This window comes from Sceloporus undulatus, chromosome 10, assembly GCF_019175285.1.
Source record: "Sceloporus undulatus isolate JIND9_A2432 ecotype Alabama chromosome 10, SceUnd_v1.1, whole genome shotgun sequence".
Lineage (NCBI taxonomy): Eukaryota > Metazoa > Chordata > Lepidosauria > Squamata > Phrynosomatidae > Sceloporus > Sceloporus undulatus.
Window position 1 is genome coordinate 2,566,519 of NC_056531.1, and position 18,249 is coordinate 2,584,767.

Sequence of the window (18,249 nt, forward strand, 5' to 3'; positions counted from 1 at the left end):
TCTTCTTCCTCTACCTCTGTAGTTGGAGCATAAACTTGGATTATGGTCATACTGATTGAATGAGTAGAATGAAAGGTGCCTGTCTGTATAGTAGAGGAGCAAGTGGCTTGATACTTCCCCATATTTTCTCTTTCTTTCTTTCTCTCTCACATACACAGACCATAGACAGACATGCCTATGTCCTTGAAGTGAATGACAATGCACTGCTAATGTTTCTCTCTGCTTACATTTATGTGCACCTACAGGCAAGTACCCACAGATCCCTCTGAGATGAGCTCTGCATCCAAGCAAACCAAGTCCAGCTCTCCACATGACACCATACTCCCAATTATATTCCAAAGCCATCGTGCCAGAATAACTCAACACTCCTCTTTAAAAGGGGGGGGGGGTAGCATGAAGCGAACAGTGGTAAAGCCTAAAGAATCATCCATATTCACTCAGGCAAGGCAGGGAAAGGGGGAAAGAAGTAGATCCCAACTTTAATATCATGCATTTTATTTTATGTTATTTTATTAAACACCTGGACACCCGGTGGCTTTGAGGCAAGACGCGTCCCCTGCCATCACGCCTGTATCGTTGCTACTCAGAGCCAGTTCCCATGGCAACAGCTAATGTCTCAATGTCACACGACGAATAATTGCCAGTTGAAAAATGAAGAGCGCGACAATCACAACAGTTTCCATATTCAAAGGGGAGGAAAAAAATAAAGAGAGACTTGTGTTCTTCTCGACATTAAAAGTCAAATGTTTAAGTTACAGTGGCATTTATGGTACCCAAGAACAAAGCAAAACAGGCGCCTTTTGTCTTCAACGTGCGCGTCTCCCAAGGAAGGAATAGTGGAAATACTACAGCCGCTTCGTGTCTGGGAAGTGCAACTATATACAATTCATGGGCAACGTCTGAGTGCTGGCATTTTGTCCTTTTCAATTAATGACAAGTTCCACACACTCTGCAACGTGTGGCATGCATACAAAGGAACACATTCACGATGACTTCCATGTTCCAAATATCTATCAAAAAGCTCTCAAAACAATGCAGTTATGGACAGGTTTTTCTTTCTTCCATTACACCAAAGTGTAATCTCTCTCCTTGACTCAAGGTACTGTTAGGGTCTGGCACGCTTCTGCAAGTCTCTTCGTTCAAAGAATGAAGCTAAAGCCATGCAGATGCACAAACTGGTGTTTTTTTTTTAATGCAACAGCATCCAGAAGCATGATCTGGATTGAAAATGTAGCTCAGGTTGAATCATTTTTTTAAAAGCAACATTTCCCAGTCATCCTCCAGGCAAAGGAAATGCCCTGCAAAGGAAATGCACCCATTTTACCCGAATGGGAAGAGTAGTGTAGCTACACACAAAAGAATAAAACAACCACAGGACCATTGCATTAATTTCTCATGCAGGTAAAGTCATGCTCAAAATTCTACATCTTGCATTGCACAGTGCAAAACTACAATACCAATACAATGTAAAAAAGAACACTGAGTCTGGGAACAAAACTCCCAGCACAAAGCATCTGTCTTGGATGTGAAGTGGTCCAGTATAGAGTGCTCCAGGTGAAAGATCAGTACCAGAACCTTGGGATGGGTCATCCATTCATGTAATAAATTCAATGTCCTGATGAGTGCATCTGATAGTATGTTGTCTTCTCCTGGAAAATGGAAAGCTATGACCACAATGTCTCTAGTGGTGCACCAATCCCAGAGCTGTTGTGCTAGGCCGAGGAGAGTCCTCAGTTGTATACCTCCTTGCATGTTGAGCTACTACAGGACCATAGTGTTGTCTGTCAGCACCTACACCATCTTGCCATGCAGGAAAGATTCAAAGGAGTGGAATGTCTTCTCTACCACTAAGAGTTCCAGGGTGTTGATGTGGAGGGGCTTTTCTTTCAGGAACCATGTGCACTCTATGAAGAAGTTGTTGAGGTGGACTCTGTCATGCCTCGTTCCCAGGATCGAAGTTCAGACTATGACAGAGACAGTGAAGCAGAAGGACAGAGTGTCATGCCTCACTGCTGGGACCCAAGTTCAGACTATGACACAGACAGCGAAACAGAAGGACAGAAGAACAATCTAGTACTTGAGCCAAACAGAGACACTCCTCAGCAGCCATGGCACATAGACGTGGGCTAGAAATTTGCTACTGCAGCCGAATGCAGCCGAGAAAGGGAAGGGCTGTGAGAGAACTTAAACTGGAAATGCTCATTAATCAGGCAACCGTTGAGGGAGACATCTAGGCCATAAATATTCCAGCAATTCCCCCAGGAGGTCATTGCTGACTACCAAGCATTCTGGAGGAAGCATCACTTTAATCTCTTGACTTCTGGCTCGCGTTTCTGAAAAACTTCAGACCCTGCATCATAAGCTCAACACTCCCTTGGATTGATACTTCAGATTGCTATGCTACTGACCTAGACTGCCTGGACTCTGAGTACACTGGTACCCCAGGATACGAACGCGCCGCGTTACGAATTTTTCGGGTTACGAAAAAAAAACATTTAATTAATTATTTCCGGGTTACGAAGGTTTCCCCGGGTTGCGAAAAAAAGCCGGCGCTATTTTAAATGGATCCGCGGCGGAGCCGCGGCTTTTCCCCATTAGCGCCTATGGGGATTCGGCTAACGAAAGACTTCCGGGTTACGAAAATGGCGCCGGAACGAATTAATTTCGTAACCCGGGGGACGAGTGTATTGTATATGCCTGGCTGGTAAGCTCCTGTACACAACTAGGGCTGCTACTATCTCATTTGTCTGATGGACTCCGCTTAGTACTTTGCTCCTGGCCGGCTTCCAAGACAGAACAGGCTCCCAATCCCGTCAGTGAACATCTGTTATGATGAGTGCCTAAGGCTGAGGGGGAGATAAGTCTTTATCTTTGGAGTACTTCTTATTGTTGTGTGGTCTAGCTTCAAACTCCATCTCCACCTCTATTGACTGAAGGCCACAGACTTGTGGCCCGACTGTTCAGAGGTGGACCACACACTCTTAGGTGGAGCAGAGATGGACTCTGTAAGCTAACACTTAACAGCAAAAATAATAGAAGAACCAGCTGTAGATACTGCAGTGGAAGCTCTCTCTGCTGGTTCTACAGCAAATGATGTGGAGTGTTGACCAGGTAGCAATTGCAGCCTAAAGGCTTGTTCATAGAAGTGTGCCTTCAGAGACAACTCTCTGTTCCTTCTCACAAGAGGTACATGCATGAGTTTCGGCAAGGCATGGTTTCTACAGCAGCCAATCGCTGGACAGAATAAGCAAAGTGTTTTTCTGTTTAAAACCGATCTGCCTGTTCAGCTAGGTGATCAAGCTGTAAAAAAGGACTACAGTCTGTCATTACATCCTTTACTAGTTCCAATTATATTTTATCCTCTACAGCAATAATCGTTGATGGCATATGCAGGCTGCTTACTGTCCTTATATGACAAGCACATAAGCCATTATGTCTAATGAGACTGGTACAATTTGTTCTCCTTCATATTTTTAATGATCAGTCAGATTAACATCTTTAAAGACCATTTAATTTCCATTCCAGAACCCGTGAATTATTTCGTACCACAATGTATTATTGGCATCAGTGTCACCGCTAGAATTCCTGACATCTGGAACCACAGAACAAAGCCTACTATTTTTACAATGTCTACACTTGTTTCAGTGTAATAAACTCCTAGGCAAGGTCACTGTAAATTACAAGTGGATTATGAAGCACAAGTCCAAACAAGGTGTCACAGAAGTAATTTTCTCCTCCGATGCTTGAGGGGTGGGTGCTGTGCTTTAATCCTATTTGCACCCACATCTAGACAGTGTACGGACCGCCATTCTGGTACATGAATATCCAATCAAGTTAAAAGCTTTGTTCAAAAGGATAAAGCTGATGGCTCAGCAGCTTAAAATGTAGTGCTAGTGCAAGAAAGAGAAAGAAAAACCAACCCTGTGAAAGCCAGACACTTTGATAACAACAGCAACAGTCAACCTCAGTGCCTAGGAATTGGAAATCATTTTCTAATCATACAAATAAGAAAAAGTCGGCACAGTGGGCAAAAAATACACAGCAAAAGTAGTTTGTCATTAGGCCGCCTTCCCTAGAGAAGCACCATACAGTCAGATACATTAATTTAGAGTTGACAATACCCCTGAGAGAGGAAGAATGAGCACAAGTGCCACAGGCCAGTATACAGAGAAAGCAAAGTGGAACAAAGAGCGACAGCTGCGCCACTGCCAGCTTGCCAGAGATCCACATGAGTAGATTTTCTCATCTCCTAGATTCAACAGAACCTTTAAAAAGGCTGTGCTACGAGGACATAATCATTACACAAAGACTGTATAGGTAACCAGGGTATGTGTCCATGTAAGTGAAAGAACTCAGAAACCAAATTTAGAGGGGCTAAAACTGATCTGAGTTCCAAATTCCACAGACCCACTAAAATAGATGGGACTTACATAGGTTGTAAGCAAGCCCCATTCATTTGAATGGTTCCACTCCATTTAGACCTAAAACTGAATTCAGCCCTAGCTCTATAGGAATGTTAGGCTGTTTAGAGAAATAGCCCCTATGCAAGGGCTTAAAGGCATTAATTAGTCAATCTGTGTAATAATAAATCAATCATTTATCTAATACAAAGATCATTAATGAGTGATGTCCCTGTAAAAACATGTTTAGCATTGATAGCAGATGGCAGTGAGATGTCACCACAAGGAAGTAGAAAGGGAATTCAATAATATCTATAAATAACTGCCACAACAAAGTTTGGAAACTGACATACCGAATTAGACAGGTTAAAGACAAAGAGACAATACATCTTTTAAAACTGTGTGGTTGGGCCTTATCTACCATATGAACCACAAGAACCCAGACTGGAGACGGATACCCATATTGCATAGCAACTTATAGACAGAATTGATGCATAACACATAAAAGAGAATATCCACCTTTTAATTTTTGAAAATGCATTCACTGATGTAACTGATGTATATATTTGCATTTTTGTAACAGTCCTTTGTTACAAATGTTATAAATATTGTAATCTGACTAATACAGTAAAATTTAAAAAAATTAAAAGGACTCAATAGCAATATGCAGACCAGAAAAAGAAAAAGAAAATAGTAACAATACAGTGCGCTTGGGGAGAAGGGGCGGCACGTCCCATAGCAATGAATGGGGCGTATGCCCATGGCACACGCGTGCCACCACATGTACAAGCCCCATTCATTTAAATGGGGCTCGAGCATAGGCGGTATTTGCTTTATGCAGGGGAGTCCGGAATGGATCTCCAGCGTAAAGAAAGGTCTAACTGTAATAAAATCAGTTATGTGCTGTCCCAGTATCTGGATGTTATCTACCCATAAAGATGCATCTCTCCGTACAGTATTTCTCTCCGTGTTGAATCATCTCTAAGACAAACAGGAACTGCAAGGGTCAAGTTTTCAAATAGACTCCTGCCATGTAACTGAGGCATATTCAAAGGAACCAACCGTAGCCAGAATGAAGCCAACATACAGTATTCTGTTATGTGTTGCAAGTCATTCGGTGGCAGTTTATCTCATCGGTTTACCATAAACCAGACTACTACCATCATCATCCTTCACCTTCAGTACATAACTAATGTGCACTGTATCTCAGATATTTACAGCGACAACAAAGAAAATACCCTGCCTCCAAGGAGTTTCCAATCTAAAATAGCCAGTGGGGAAACTACAGAAGGCAAGAGACACAATGGGAAGGAGGCCAGAAGGAGGAGAAGGAGCAGCAACAGCAAAAAGCAATATAGCTATATGGTATGTGAGCAAAAAGGCTTGGTGTGTGTGTGTGTGTTTTTTTGTTTTTTTTTAAATAACACTTTAATTGTGGACAGGATAAAGGGTACTTACTTCTACCGTGACTGTCTCCACCAAATAGAACAAAAGTGACCAAGATGGTGGTAAGCTATATCCCTAGTGCAATGAAGGCATCTCAATATGCTCCTCTCATAAGGATGGACCATATGTGGCCTTGAGAGGGGCCTATGTCTACAATATGAATAGGAATGATCATCCTTTAACTATACAACCATAAACTTCACACTACGATGTTCTCGGCATTCAGAATCACCCCAGTCTTGTTTTTAGAAAAACACTTGACTCGTTTCAAAAAAAGAAAGTGAGGTTTTGTTTTCCCTACAGTCCTCAAAGTTTCCAATTTTTTCAATGTAAAAAACTGAAAATGTGTCCCCCTGCCAAATTTCCTCAGGCTTTCGTATCTCGACTATCGCTACAAAGAAAAGATGGTACCTATGATCTTGTTTATCTTGAGACAGGCAACCCCGATTGAGGTTCCCGTTCTTTGAAACCCTTAGCAATTAATATTTAATACTAAGCGCCAGCAACGTCTACATGGTGTAGTGGTGTTCCCTTGAATGTGTAAATCAAAGCCGCCAAAGCTGTAAAAACCTTCAGATGATGCTGTAATTCACCTCTTCTTTAGAAAGGGCTTCCTTCAAATCAGGCAATTAACTTGCCAGAGTTTGCATTTTCTACAACTCACATGATTTAATGGTAATCAGGACATGGCTGGGTTTTATTACACGCTCAAATGGTTCCCTAAGTAAGTGAGCTGACTGCTCAGTACACCATGGACAACTGCACTAATATGCCAGAAGCTACTCTGTGGGAGCAGGAATTGCCCTATTTATCTTTGCCTGTTATCTTTTGCAGGACTCCAAGCATAACCGTTTAGGTATCTGCAGTGGACCAAGCCTAGGTCAGCTCTTTAGAGAGGGGTCTTTCGCAGTCCTCCCTGGAAGGGTCACAGGCTGAATTTTGCAACTTTCAGCAGTAAAAAAATGCTCAAAACTACAGTCCTTCCTCTTGTGATAAGAAATATCAGAGAAATATCTGAACCTGGCATCAAAAAGGTGATAAAGTTGGCGTCAAGTGGACCTTCCTAAGATTAAAAGAAGGGAACAACTTGAAAGGCTTTCTTCTCTCTTTTTACTACCCTCCATGAAGCCACTGGGAAGTGTCATCTGAGGATCTGGAGGAGAATGTCACTAACATGCAGGTCACACCATAACTATAGAGGCTCAATGCAAAGCATGAAATGGTAGCAGGGAGCTCTGGTGACACGACAAACTAAAATTCTCAGAATTCCACAGTACTGAGCCCCATGGCAGTTAAAATGGGGTCAAACTGGATTATTTCTGCAATGCGGAAGCAGCCAAAGTGAACTAAAGGAACAATATCCTTGCTCTGCAGCTTGTTCCAAAGCAGCCTTTTACACTATGTTTGTTCTAATCCTTTTGTTAGTCTTAACTAGAGTAAACCCACTGACTCAATGGGATTTATGTAAGCGTTGAGTCACTATTTCACAAATGAGTCAATGATTTACATTAGGCAAGACTACTAATGGGATTCAGGCCTTTGTTTTATACTTTTAAGAGAAGATGCTTATTCTCAAAGCAAAGTCCCCCCCCCCCCAGTGTACAATTTAGGTCGCCATGCCAAAGCAACCATATTAGAATAGCCATTCAGAAACTAAAAAGGAGCTTCTCGGTGTTTACTGATGCCCTTAAGACAATTCATTATGGATACAGCAAGTGACAACACAGTGTGGCAGGATGCACAACTGGGACTCCTGACAAATCTAATTAACAGCACATCGGGGTATTCTGCTTATCCTTTATATACTCTGCCAGCTTTGAGTGTCTAAGGAAGAAAGCAGCTTAAACATTCCTAGAACTTCAGTAGCTGGACAACAGAGCTTACAACCAGTCCTCCCCTTAGGATCGCCAATGTTCAGATGCTTCACATATTTGGGTAAACAGAGGCATTTCTGTCAAGGCAACTAGAGCGGTTCTGTATAATACTGACAAAGAGAGAAGTGCTAGAAAGGGAATAAACCCCGCACACTGTGGACACGTTTCACTTCTCCTAGTAGGAATAGCACAAAGCTTGTGAAGCTTGTAATTCAGCATCTCAGTGATAGTCAGGGCTCCCTGAATAAAAACAACTGAGGAAATTAGAACAGATCTTTCGCTGGCCTCTTGATATGGCCTACTTCAACTGGATTCTAAACGTCTAAAATACACTCACCCAAATTTTTGGAGTTTCGCATCTCTATAAAGGAAAATCTCTACTAAACTTAGCCACTTGGGTTGCATGTGTGTATGTGGCTTGATGTCAACTGTCAGCTTATGGTAACCGTATGAACATCATACAGCTTTCTTAGGCAAGGAATACTGAGATGGTTTGCCACTGCCTTCCTCTGAAATCTGGCCTACAGCACCCAGTGAAGTTCCACACTGTTTTCCATGCAAGTAATAACTAGAGCTGACCCTGCTTAGCTTTCAAAATCAGATGAGATCCTCAGGGTATTTAGGCCCACTTGTGTTAGACAGGAGCAAAAAGAACAGCTATTGCACCATCCATGGAAATATCAACAATCACAGGCATATAACAGATGAGGAGGGGACACAACTACCACCAAGAGAAGGAAAAGAAATGTAATGGCCATTTTTGGAGTCCTGAGGCCACATCATTCTCTCATTCTAAAGTGGAGGTTTCACATTGTCTTAACAGCCAAAGGTAAAGAGCAGCTCTCAAACTAATGGTTAAAAAAAAACCACACATCCACACTAAACTACCTCTAAATGTTACAGCCATTTACAAAAATATGCATCAACTTGCTTAAGGAAATGACATATCAGCTAAAGAATGGAACAAGTATGAACGCACGCCAAAGTCCTCTGGCGAACATATTCTGATATTCCAGAACCATGTGTCTGCTCAGCAGCGCATCAAAAACCTCCATAAGCTTTGCCTGACCATTCCTAAACTAGTGGGAAAGTCCTCTCTCAACAAAGGACGTTAAAATCACCAAGTATGTTGCTGCAGCTTTTACTGCCAAGGATGCAATGCAGGAGTCAAAAGGGTAACGGAGAAATGCCGGTCTCAGGGACAAAGCTCTGCTTTTAAACTGAACAAGCGCTATGCATAGTAAAATGCTGGGCTGACAGAATCCCTGAATCCAGAACACGCTCACACCTTTCTTCCCAGCAGGGAATACAAATAACAGCTACATGCTACCAGGGAACAGAATATATGATACAACATATGAAGAGGAAAAAAATACCGTAATGATTTAAGAATCAGAATTGTGCCATCAACACTGGCAGCTTATGTCAAGGCACATGGGATCCTTACCTTTTGTTAATGGGCTTTTCATTTTTCTCATATGGCCGGATGAACCATTTCCCAATCCTTACAAAGTTCTTTTCCATTAGGCATCTGAAAAAAAAAGGACACACACATACATACACACAAATCATAATTACTTAATAAGTGCTGAAAATATTAATAGGCCATCATCTCCACTGTACCAAGCTTCTACTGTACATTTCACATGCCAAGCTCTTCACATCCTTGCCTGTTCTGCTCTTTTGCAATAATGACAGCAACCTAGTGCCTCATTTGCTTTCCTGTATCCTGCCCCCAAGCTATCTGACTGTGGAACTACTTAAAATAACTGGTCTCTCTCCACTTTCAGTGCTCTAGTACTTATTGGATCAAGTTGAAACTGAGATGTATTCATCCTCAAGGGGATTTATTTCCAAACCAACCTTGTCCAAGATTATTGCCCTCATTGATGCAAAATGTTTCAGAAAAACAGATTTTGCTTATTTTTAACAAGCATGGTAGAGTGCCTTTATTTTATTATTTGCTATTGGTATTGATGAAACAGTCCCCTTCTGGTGGGATAAAGTCCCTTCTGGGCTAAAAAATATGAAGGGTGAGGAATGAAGTATTCACTTATTCCCACCCATACTCAAAATATTTTTGCAGTCTGCAGTAATATCTTAAACCACTGGGTGCCAGGCCTACCCTAACTAGAAACAAAGCTGAGAGTAAGATTGGAAGATCCATTTCTCCTACAGAGCTTCTAGGAAGCTCCATGTATTGAATGCCTCTAAACTATTTAAGCAATTCAGAAAGAGAGAGCTTCTGTCTGATAAGTGGGAAGAATGAGAATGAGCAGAGGGAAAGGCTGAATGAATACTGAGGTAGATGGAGAGAAAGGCCAAGAAAAAGAGTAAAGAGGGGAAGAAAAGAGAAAGAGCACAAACATTTTGTGCAGATCAGAAATGACCTTTCTGATTTGTACTATTTAACCTAACTGACAGATGAACTATGGACGGAAGCCAGGGACGAACTGATAGAAAGATACTATCTCTAGTCAAAAAGAAAGAGAAGAATCTATGGATAACAGACACTTCAAACAGTAAGAACAAACAAGAACCAAAAAAGAAAAGAAAAAAGGCCAGGAGAGGCAGTAGTAGTGTCAAAACCATGAATGCAACTGTTCAATGATTAGTGCTCAAGGATAAAGAACTATGATAATAATCACTGCAGAGAAATAGAAGCCGACAGCGAAAAAGGGAAGAACAAGAGACCTCTTCAGCAAGTTCTGTAAAATCAAAGGGAAATTTAAACCAAGGCGGGGATGCTCCACAATCAGCAGACCAAGATAAAATAAAAAGACAACAGAAGAAATACACAGAAGAGATATATAAAATAGATGAAAGGATGACTGACACATGGGAATAATAATCGTACAAAAATGAACCCAAAATTTTGAGAAGCTGCACTCAGAACAGTTGGGAGGAATAAATCACTAGGAACAGATGGCAGACCAATAGAACTGCTGCAGTCTACAAAATCAGATCACCTAACTAATTGTTCTAACTAAAATCTGCCAACTAACACAGAAAACAAAATACAGTCGGCCCTTCTTATACACGGATTTCTTATACACGGATTCAAGAATACACGGTTTGAAAATGTTCAAAAAAAGTATAAATTTCAAATATCAAACCTTGATTTTCCATTTTTATATGGGACACCATTTTGCTATGTCATTATATTTAATGGGACTTGAGCATACACAGATTTTGTTATACACGGGGGATCCTGGAACCAACCCCCAGCGTATAACAAGGGTCCACTGTAATGGCCAGCAGATTGGAAGCTACCAATATACATCCCTACCCCCAAAAAAGGAGACTCAAAAGACTGCAGTAACCACAGAGCCACTAGATTAATTTCCCATGCAAGCAAAGTCATGCTCAAAATTATACAGCAAAGACTAATACCATATCTGGAGCAAGAAATTCCAGAGATACAAGCTGGTTTAATTAAAGAAAGAGGCACTAGAGACTACACTGCAAACATACCTTGGATAATAGAGCGCACCAGCAGAAAATCAGCATGTGTTTTATAGACCATAGCAAAGCCTTTGACTACATAGATCATGAAAAGCTATGAATTGGATGTGCCACTATAGTTTATTGTCCTGGTGTATTCAGGACAAGAGGCTGCCATTCGAATAGACTATGGAGAAACAGAATGGTTCCCAATTGGAACCACTGAGTCTGCAAGACCTGAGCAGGGCTGTTGACAATAGGGTGACTTGGGGGTCTCATTCTTAGGGCTGACATAAGTTGAAGTCAATCTGTAGGTAATTAACAACAACAGTTAAGAAAACAATAAACTCATTTTGCTTTAAACTGATTTATTTTGCTCTTTGGGAACATACATCTTATTTGGGGGTTTTTTGTTTCAAAATGTTACCTTTGTTCTAATCATTTAGTACAAAATTCAATATATTACTTTTAATCTCTTTGTATTTAGTACAGTGACGCCAACTATTGTCTCTTTACATGACTTGAGGCACAATGGTATGAGCAATTAAGTAGCAGAGTTTAAGATGCTCAAGAAGAATTCCAGAAGGTTGATATTATTGGATTTCAAGCCTTCAATAACATTTGCCTGGTTATTGGAACTTGAAGAGAAAGTTCTTAACAGCTAAAGCCTGTAAAGAGCCTTTCAACAAGAATCGCCTAATTATATTAGGTCTGTGTTTGCTCATGCCTTTTGTGGCTTCTATCTCATATCCCTTTTTGCAAGTAGCAAAGAAATAAAAAGAGTGTCTACAAGAGAAGAGCATACAGCTGATCTTTCCTGACTGCAAGGATGGAAATGGCAGCCTAGAATATTTTATACTACTCATTTAACATTAATTCCTCCTTCCCTCCCCACAAACAAGATATTGAAGCAGTTAGGTCACACTCAGGAAAGTAATACAAGTCACTCTCACAGAGTATTATCATCCCCAAGACTATATCACAGTATAGGATAATGTTTGTACAGATACACTGTTCTTCACTTGGTAACTTAGTACGGTGAGACCACTGACTTTAACTATGTCTTCATCTCTCCTTCTGCTGTTGTCCCTGCAGCACCACAATTGTAGATTTTAAGGTCTTTGTGAATACAACATACAACAGTGATCCGTGGGGAAAGTTATTTACTGGGTTAGACAAGTTGAGGGTCCGGTGATGTTTCCCTAAAAATGGCCCCACAAACACTATTCTAAAGTCTCCCATAATGACTAACACACTCATGCACCACAAAAATCCCCTCTTCCAAAGTCTCAGCGGGCTTTGGCGAGAGACAATATCTTCTCTCATAACATACTAAGGTTTGAAAGCTCTCCTCTTGCATCTTATCTTTCCCATATCTCCCTGCAATGAGAAGATACTTCCTCTTCCACATCCTCAAAACAAGTCCTCTGTACAAACCAGAAGGCTTGAACGAGGGGAAGAAATTAGTGAGAGGTAAACCAAAAACACATTAATAGACCCCTGCAAAGATATAACACTATATACAGCATCATCTGAGCTCTTACCTTTCCAGCAGGTTATGGATTGCCTTGAAAAGCAGGGTTCTGCACTCATAGGAAAGCCCATTCTCCCAAAGTCCTTCTTCCACCACTGCAAAAACAGGGAAAAGTTAGAATATTCAAGGGAGGGGGGAATAATCCAAGACAATTAAAGCACTGTATCCTCGAAATAACAGGAGTCATCTTTAAATATCATTTTGATCGAGCTAGCTAAACAAAGCAGCTACTAAATTTCTTCCTGGATAAAAGAGGTCTATTTAAAAAATTAGACTTGATGGCAAACATCTGTGTTAAATATATCAGAAAATTAATTTATCATAGATACATACTGGAGCTTTCATTTCATTTTTGATTAAAGTTACACATTTCGTGGGAAATGCAGACCTATCGATGTGACTCGGAAAGTGACATGCAAAACAGTAGAAAAGGAACACAGTCCTACACTGGTTCTGGAAAACTGCATTAAGTCCATTAACTATCTAATTAAACACAACGCTTAAGCAATTAATTAAGTGATTGTCTGTTGTTGTGTTGTCTGTGATGCCTCTGTAAAATCTGGGTTTTAATTCCTTAGTGGGGAAATGGGGTTGCCATCACATCAGCTACTTGGCGCTCCACAGTCCTCACAAGGCTTTGCAGTTGCGTAAGAAAGTTGAGAGGGAAGGAAGTACTTCACCATCAGGTCGGCAGTACTAAAAATGCACGTTACGTTAAAACGTACAAAATTTAACGGGTTCGTTTTTTAAAAGTGTTCAAAAGCAACCTTTTGTGCTTTTAGGTTCGTGCACAAATATGTCTACATCGTTGCTGATCTTCTGAGCGGCGGGCCCTTCTTGGCCAAAGGCTGTATTTTTTTCCTTCCCCAAGCTTGTTTGTACAATGGGATAGTTAAAGTCGTCAACCGAGTATTTGACAACCCATGTCCGTAAGAAAAGCGTTTTACACCACAAGACAGAGCAGTTGTCCATCACCACTATTGGAGCAATAGGAAGAAATCCCCAGCAGCTGTACTGGCTGAAAAGGAACGGCCTCATTAGCATTCTCCCACCAACAAAACACTCATCCAGCAGCTCTATACTTGCAACAATAATCTTAAGGAGCATTTTACAGAAGACTTAGCCCTCACTAAGGGCACTCTACAGACTGATCGAGAGAACACAGAAACACAATCCATTAGGCATGCTTAGAGTGATACCAGCAGAGCTCCTTTTTGCTGCCTTTCATTTTCCCATAGAGCGCCAAATGTAATGTGCATTCTCCCAAGCAAATCTGTACAGAGAGGAAAACTATATTCACCTTTAAGAGAGAACTTCACTACACTGGAAAGGTAGCCAAGGCCCTATACATGACAGCCAAAAATAAAAGTGTCTTCGAGGTTCCCCACTGGGAATGTGTTTCAATGATGCATGCGTCCTAAGAGTCTGGAAGCTGCACCAAAGCTGCATGCCAGTCCTTAGGACTGGAGCATGGCTTTGGTGCAGCTTCTGGACTCTTAGGACGCATGTATCATTGAAACACCATACCTCCAATGTGACTCAAAGCAGCTTTATTTTGACTGTCTGTATCAGGCCCAAGATTGCCTTTTAAATATGTATTTAAAAGAGGCTTTTAAATCTGTAGATGACCCACAGGCACAACATTCCCTGAGACCAAAAATAAAATGCTTCTTAATAGGTGTGTTACGAAGCTTCTGTTGGAGGCTCTCCTCCGTCTCATTTATCTTTAACCGGCTCTCCATTTAAAAACAGAGTTCTGCAGTCTCGCAATTCTCTTGATTTACCCCAATATTTTTCACGTTTGGCAGTAATTGGCTGCCCTTGAAATGTTGTCTGCGCAACTCTTCAAAACAATGCCTCCTGTTTGCTTTTTCCACTTGCTTTCAGCTCTGTATTGTCCTGGGCCTCCATTTCTATTTATCTGTTCCTCTTGCTTTTATCAGTGTTAACACAAAACCATCCATTTTTATGACACCTAATATGCATTTTCATGCGCAGCCATCTGAGAGGGTGCTTTCTGTTGAACTGTTAAGATACAGCAGGGGGTGAAAAACTGGACCCAAGTAATATTTCATCACTTCTGCAGCACTTAGGACCAACAGTTGATTGTGGAAAGATAACAGGGACAACATACATGCTGAAAGCATCCAAGATTTTTGCCTGTACGGTTTGAAACAAAACATAGCCTCTTTTATTAGAAGCAATGAGTCTACTCTCCCAAGGGGCACTATCTAGGTATAATCAGGACAGAATGGTTTCTATTTTTACTACTGGTTTATCCCAACTTCTTCCAGTGCCTGAGAGGCAGCGACTTACTTAAAGCCACCCTATGTGTTTCATGGCTAGGTAGCGATCAGAGCCTGTCTCCTCTCTCCTCGGCCCCATTCACACTACAAAAATAATCTGGGATGAATCCGGTTTGAATCCTTGTTTTTTCACAAATGTCCCGAGTTCCAAATTGATTTGGATTGATCTGTATCGCTAAAAGAAGAGAGGCGGTTCCATTTTGACCCAAAACGATGTCACGTGTGAATAACACAAGGGTTAAAATGACTCAAAGACATTCACAAACCCAAAACATAATGGGAACAACAAACTCAATATGCATCAGCGCGGCAATCCACATCTCATCAGGACAAAAAAATAAGTGTAAATGCCCTCCTAGTCTAAGACACTGGGCACCACATCACACTTCATTCGCCTTCATTTGTTCTTCTTTATTCTTAAGGGATCACATTATGTGAAAGCATAATCTAAATATAGCCAGAATCAGCTGGCCAATTTAATCCACCGGAGTCTGAATTGGTGCTCATTCACAGCTTTATTTTACTGATATATATTTTTCTTTTCCTTGAAAAGAATAGCAGATAGGACCAATGTAAAGTGCAATAACTAAAATGCTCAGTATCTGAACAAAACAAACACAAATAACTACAATACACCAGTGTATGGCAAGCACTGAAGCGGCAGAAATGGTTGTGCAAAACTGTGCCATCTCTCTAGCAAAGTACACACATCAAAGTACACACATCAAGTATACAGAGGGAACGTCACACACTGTCCTTTAAGGCTAATTTGTCTTGGTTGTTAAAAACAAGGCACATCTGAAGATGATTTCCACACATTGCTATTATCGGTCCCAAAAAAGAAGTTTTGGGGTCTATTTCTCAGTGTTTAAGCTGGTAAAGAAATTTCGAGGGGCTCTGCCTTCTCCTATTTATTTCCCTTGATGTGTTTCTGTGTGTCTTTGTCATTCTTCATGTATCAGGCCAAAGGTAAGAATCTGTCTTCCACAACCTGAAACCATCTGCCTAGCAGTGTCTTTTTAAAAACCAACCAAAAGACTAGATCACTAGTAGTGGAATGTGTGCCGTGTACTATTAAGCTCAGAGATGAGCAAGATACCTTTCATGAGGAAAATAAACCAGGACCTGTGGGTGGAAAGAGCAAGAGCTTTTATCCCCCTGGCTGCACTAGAACAGATTTCATTTCTACATCTTTCACTCTCTGAAGCAGTACTCAGGATTAGTACGATGACAGGTGGGAAAGTGCATCTACTGACATCCAGTAAAATATAAAGTAAGATCACTTCATAATCAAAAAAAATCTGAGAGAGTCAATAGAAGGAAACAAGTGGGGGTTTTTTGGGGGGGTGCATTTCTTTGACAGAGGGTCAGCACACACACAGATTTGCGGTGCTATCAGAGTTTCACACATGTTATTATTCTGCACAGGCACAGAAAAGCCACAATGCAGAATTTGGCAGCGTTCCCTTAGAAGATGAAAGCTGAGACTCTAAAATCCGCAGAGCACTAAAGGTCTGTTTGGAAGTGTGTGGCCAATGCCTCCAGAAATTGTGGAAGCCACTAAGACTCAGCAGGCGGGAGCCTCAGGGACACTGCTCACAACCAGTAACGGCAGGAAAAAATAAAAATCAAAGTAAGATAAAACCTCACAAGTAAAAGTATAAGGGTTCCAATCACAAGAGCTTTGCAACTGCAATCAGATGAATGTGGTTGCTAGGCTCTCTTTAGACTTTTGAACACTCAGCTCAATGGTTTTGATGCTGCTGGTTACACGAGGACATTGGGGCTGGGCCTTATGTGTGTCCACATCACCCACACTTTTAACCCTCCAAATGTTCAAGCAAACCCCTGAACAGAGCCACTCTGTTCTACCGTATCACATGGTAAAATGCACATAATCTAAAGTAGTCACCAGCATGTAACGATAACATGCTATCTGCAGGCAGAGGTGTACTGTCAGGATATCAACTTCTATGTTTTGACTGCATAAGAAACTGCATCACATATAAACAGTGGTTTAGATTTACGGTCTGTAGGACAGGTTCACATGGTAGGTTTTACACTCAAGTATAGATGCCCAATGCAAAATGTGTATGCATTGCAATGCAATGCAATGATATGAAAGGGATGTGCACTTAAAGCTCATTGCATGCCACTTTGACAGACCCTGAAGAAGCAGTTATCTTTCTTCTGCTTCCAACTACTTGAAAACTCCACAAAGTTCCATAATTCGTGGCCTCTGTACCTAAGTGTCCATAATTTCTAAAATGTGGATTCTAAAATATTTATTCCAAGCCATCTTGCCACCTCTTTTGAAGCATGTGTGTAATGACACCAAGTTAGACCAAACGAATGGTTCCCTGGACCAACATATCCTAGTGAAAATAGGCCCAGTACGATACTCTATCTCATTAACCTGGCATTGTAAGTATTGCTTACAATACTATTCATGCCAATTGTGTAGCAACTGACAACAAATGTGAAGAGCAAAGTTCACCTTATTTTCCCCAATGTACACTACATCCTTGCCATATATATAAAATATAGAACTTAACGGTCAAGCAGAAAGCTTTATCTGCAACAATCTTTACAAGGACTTAATTTGAATCAGAACTGACACTGCCATCTCTGCTGTCCTGGTGTAGCCCTAAGCTGATATTTTTGTTCTGGATGACCATGCAGCCCATGTCATTGCACATTAGCTTCAGATAACTCAGCCAGCAAGCATCTCATCCTTTTGCATTTCCCCGGGGCTAAAGCTTGCTTTTGCTCACAGTCAAACTGATTCTCTTGGGTAGACACACCTACATTTTTACTGACCAAGTGTAACACCGGATCTGTGAAATAATTTCTTATCTACAAAACAAATACCTTGCATCTAGATAAAACACGCACCGTCAGATATCTGAACCAAACTTAATCAGTGGAGTAACTAAACCAAAAAAGTAATCAAGAATTAGCTTTCAGAAAGGTATTCTGTATGCATTTTATGGCATTCCGCTTTCTAGTACACATTAATTGAAATATCTCAGTTCTAACATTGTACAGAACTTGGCCACAAGTTAACACCACAAACCATGCTTCTGAGATTCCAAATGTACCGTAATTCACAGCTGCCAGTTTATTGCTTTCACTTCCATGTGCTTGGCATTCTCATTTCTGTACTGAAAGGACCTCTGGAGGTAGCGCAACACCTCTGTTGTTTCTCAGTTCAAGCATCATGTCAATAACAGTTAGCACAAACC

General features: G+C 41.0%; 1 protein-coding gene across 2 annotated transcripts in view; it reads right to left on the bottom strand.

The window, feature by feature from the left end:
* MED13L (mediator complex subunit 13L) overlaps nt 1–18,249 on the bottom strand; it is a 99,841-nt gene that overhangs the window by 52,558 nt on the left and 29,034 nt on the right. For both annotated transcript variants that reach the window (XM_042441639.1, XM_042441640.1), the window contains 2 exons: nt 12,709–12,793; nt 9,168–9,251 (listed from right to left, as the gene is read on the bottom strand). In XM_042441639.1, the coding sequence (XP_042297573.1) occupies nt 9,168–9,251; nt 12,709–12,793 (169 nt within the window). Of the gene's footprint in view, nt 1–9,167; nt 9,252–12,708; nt 12,794–18,249 lie in introns of those variants that run through there.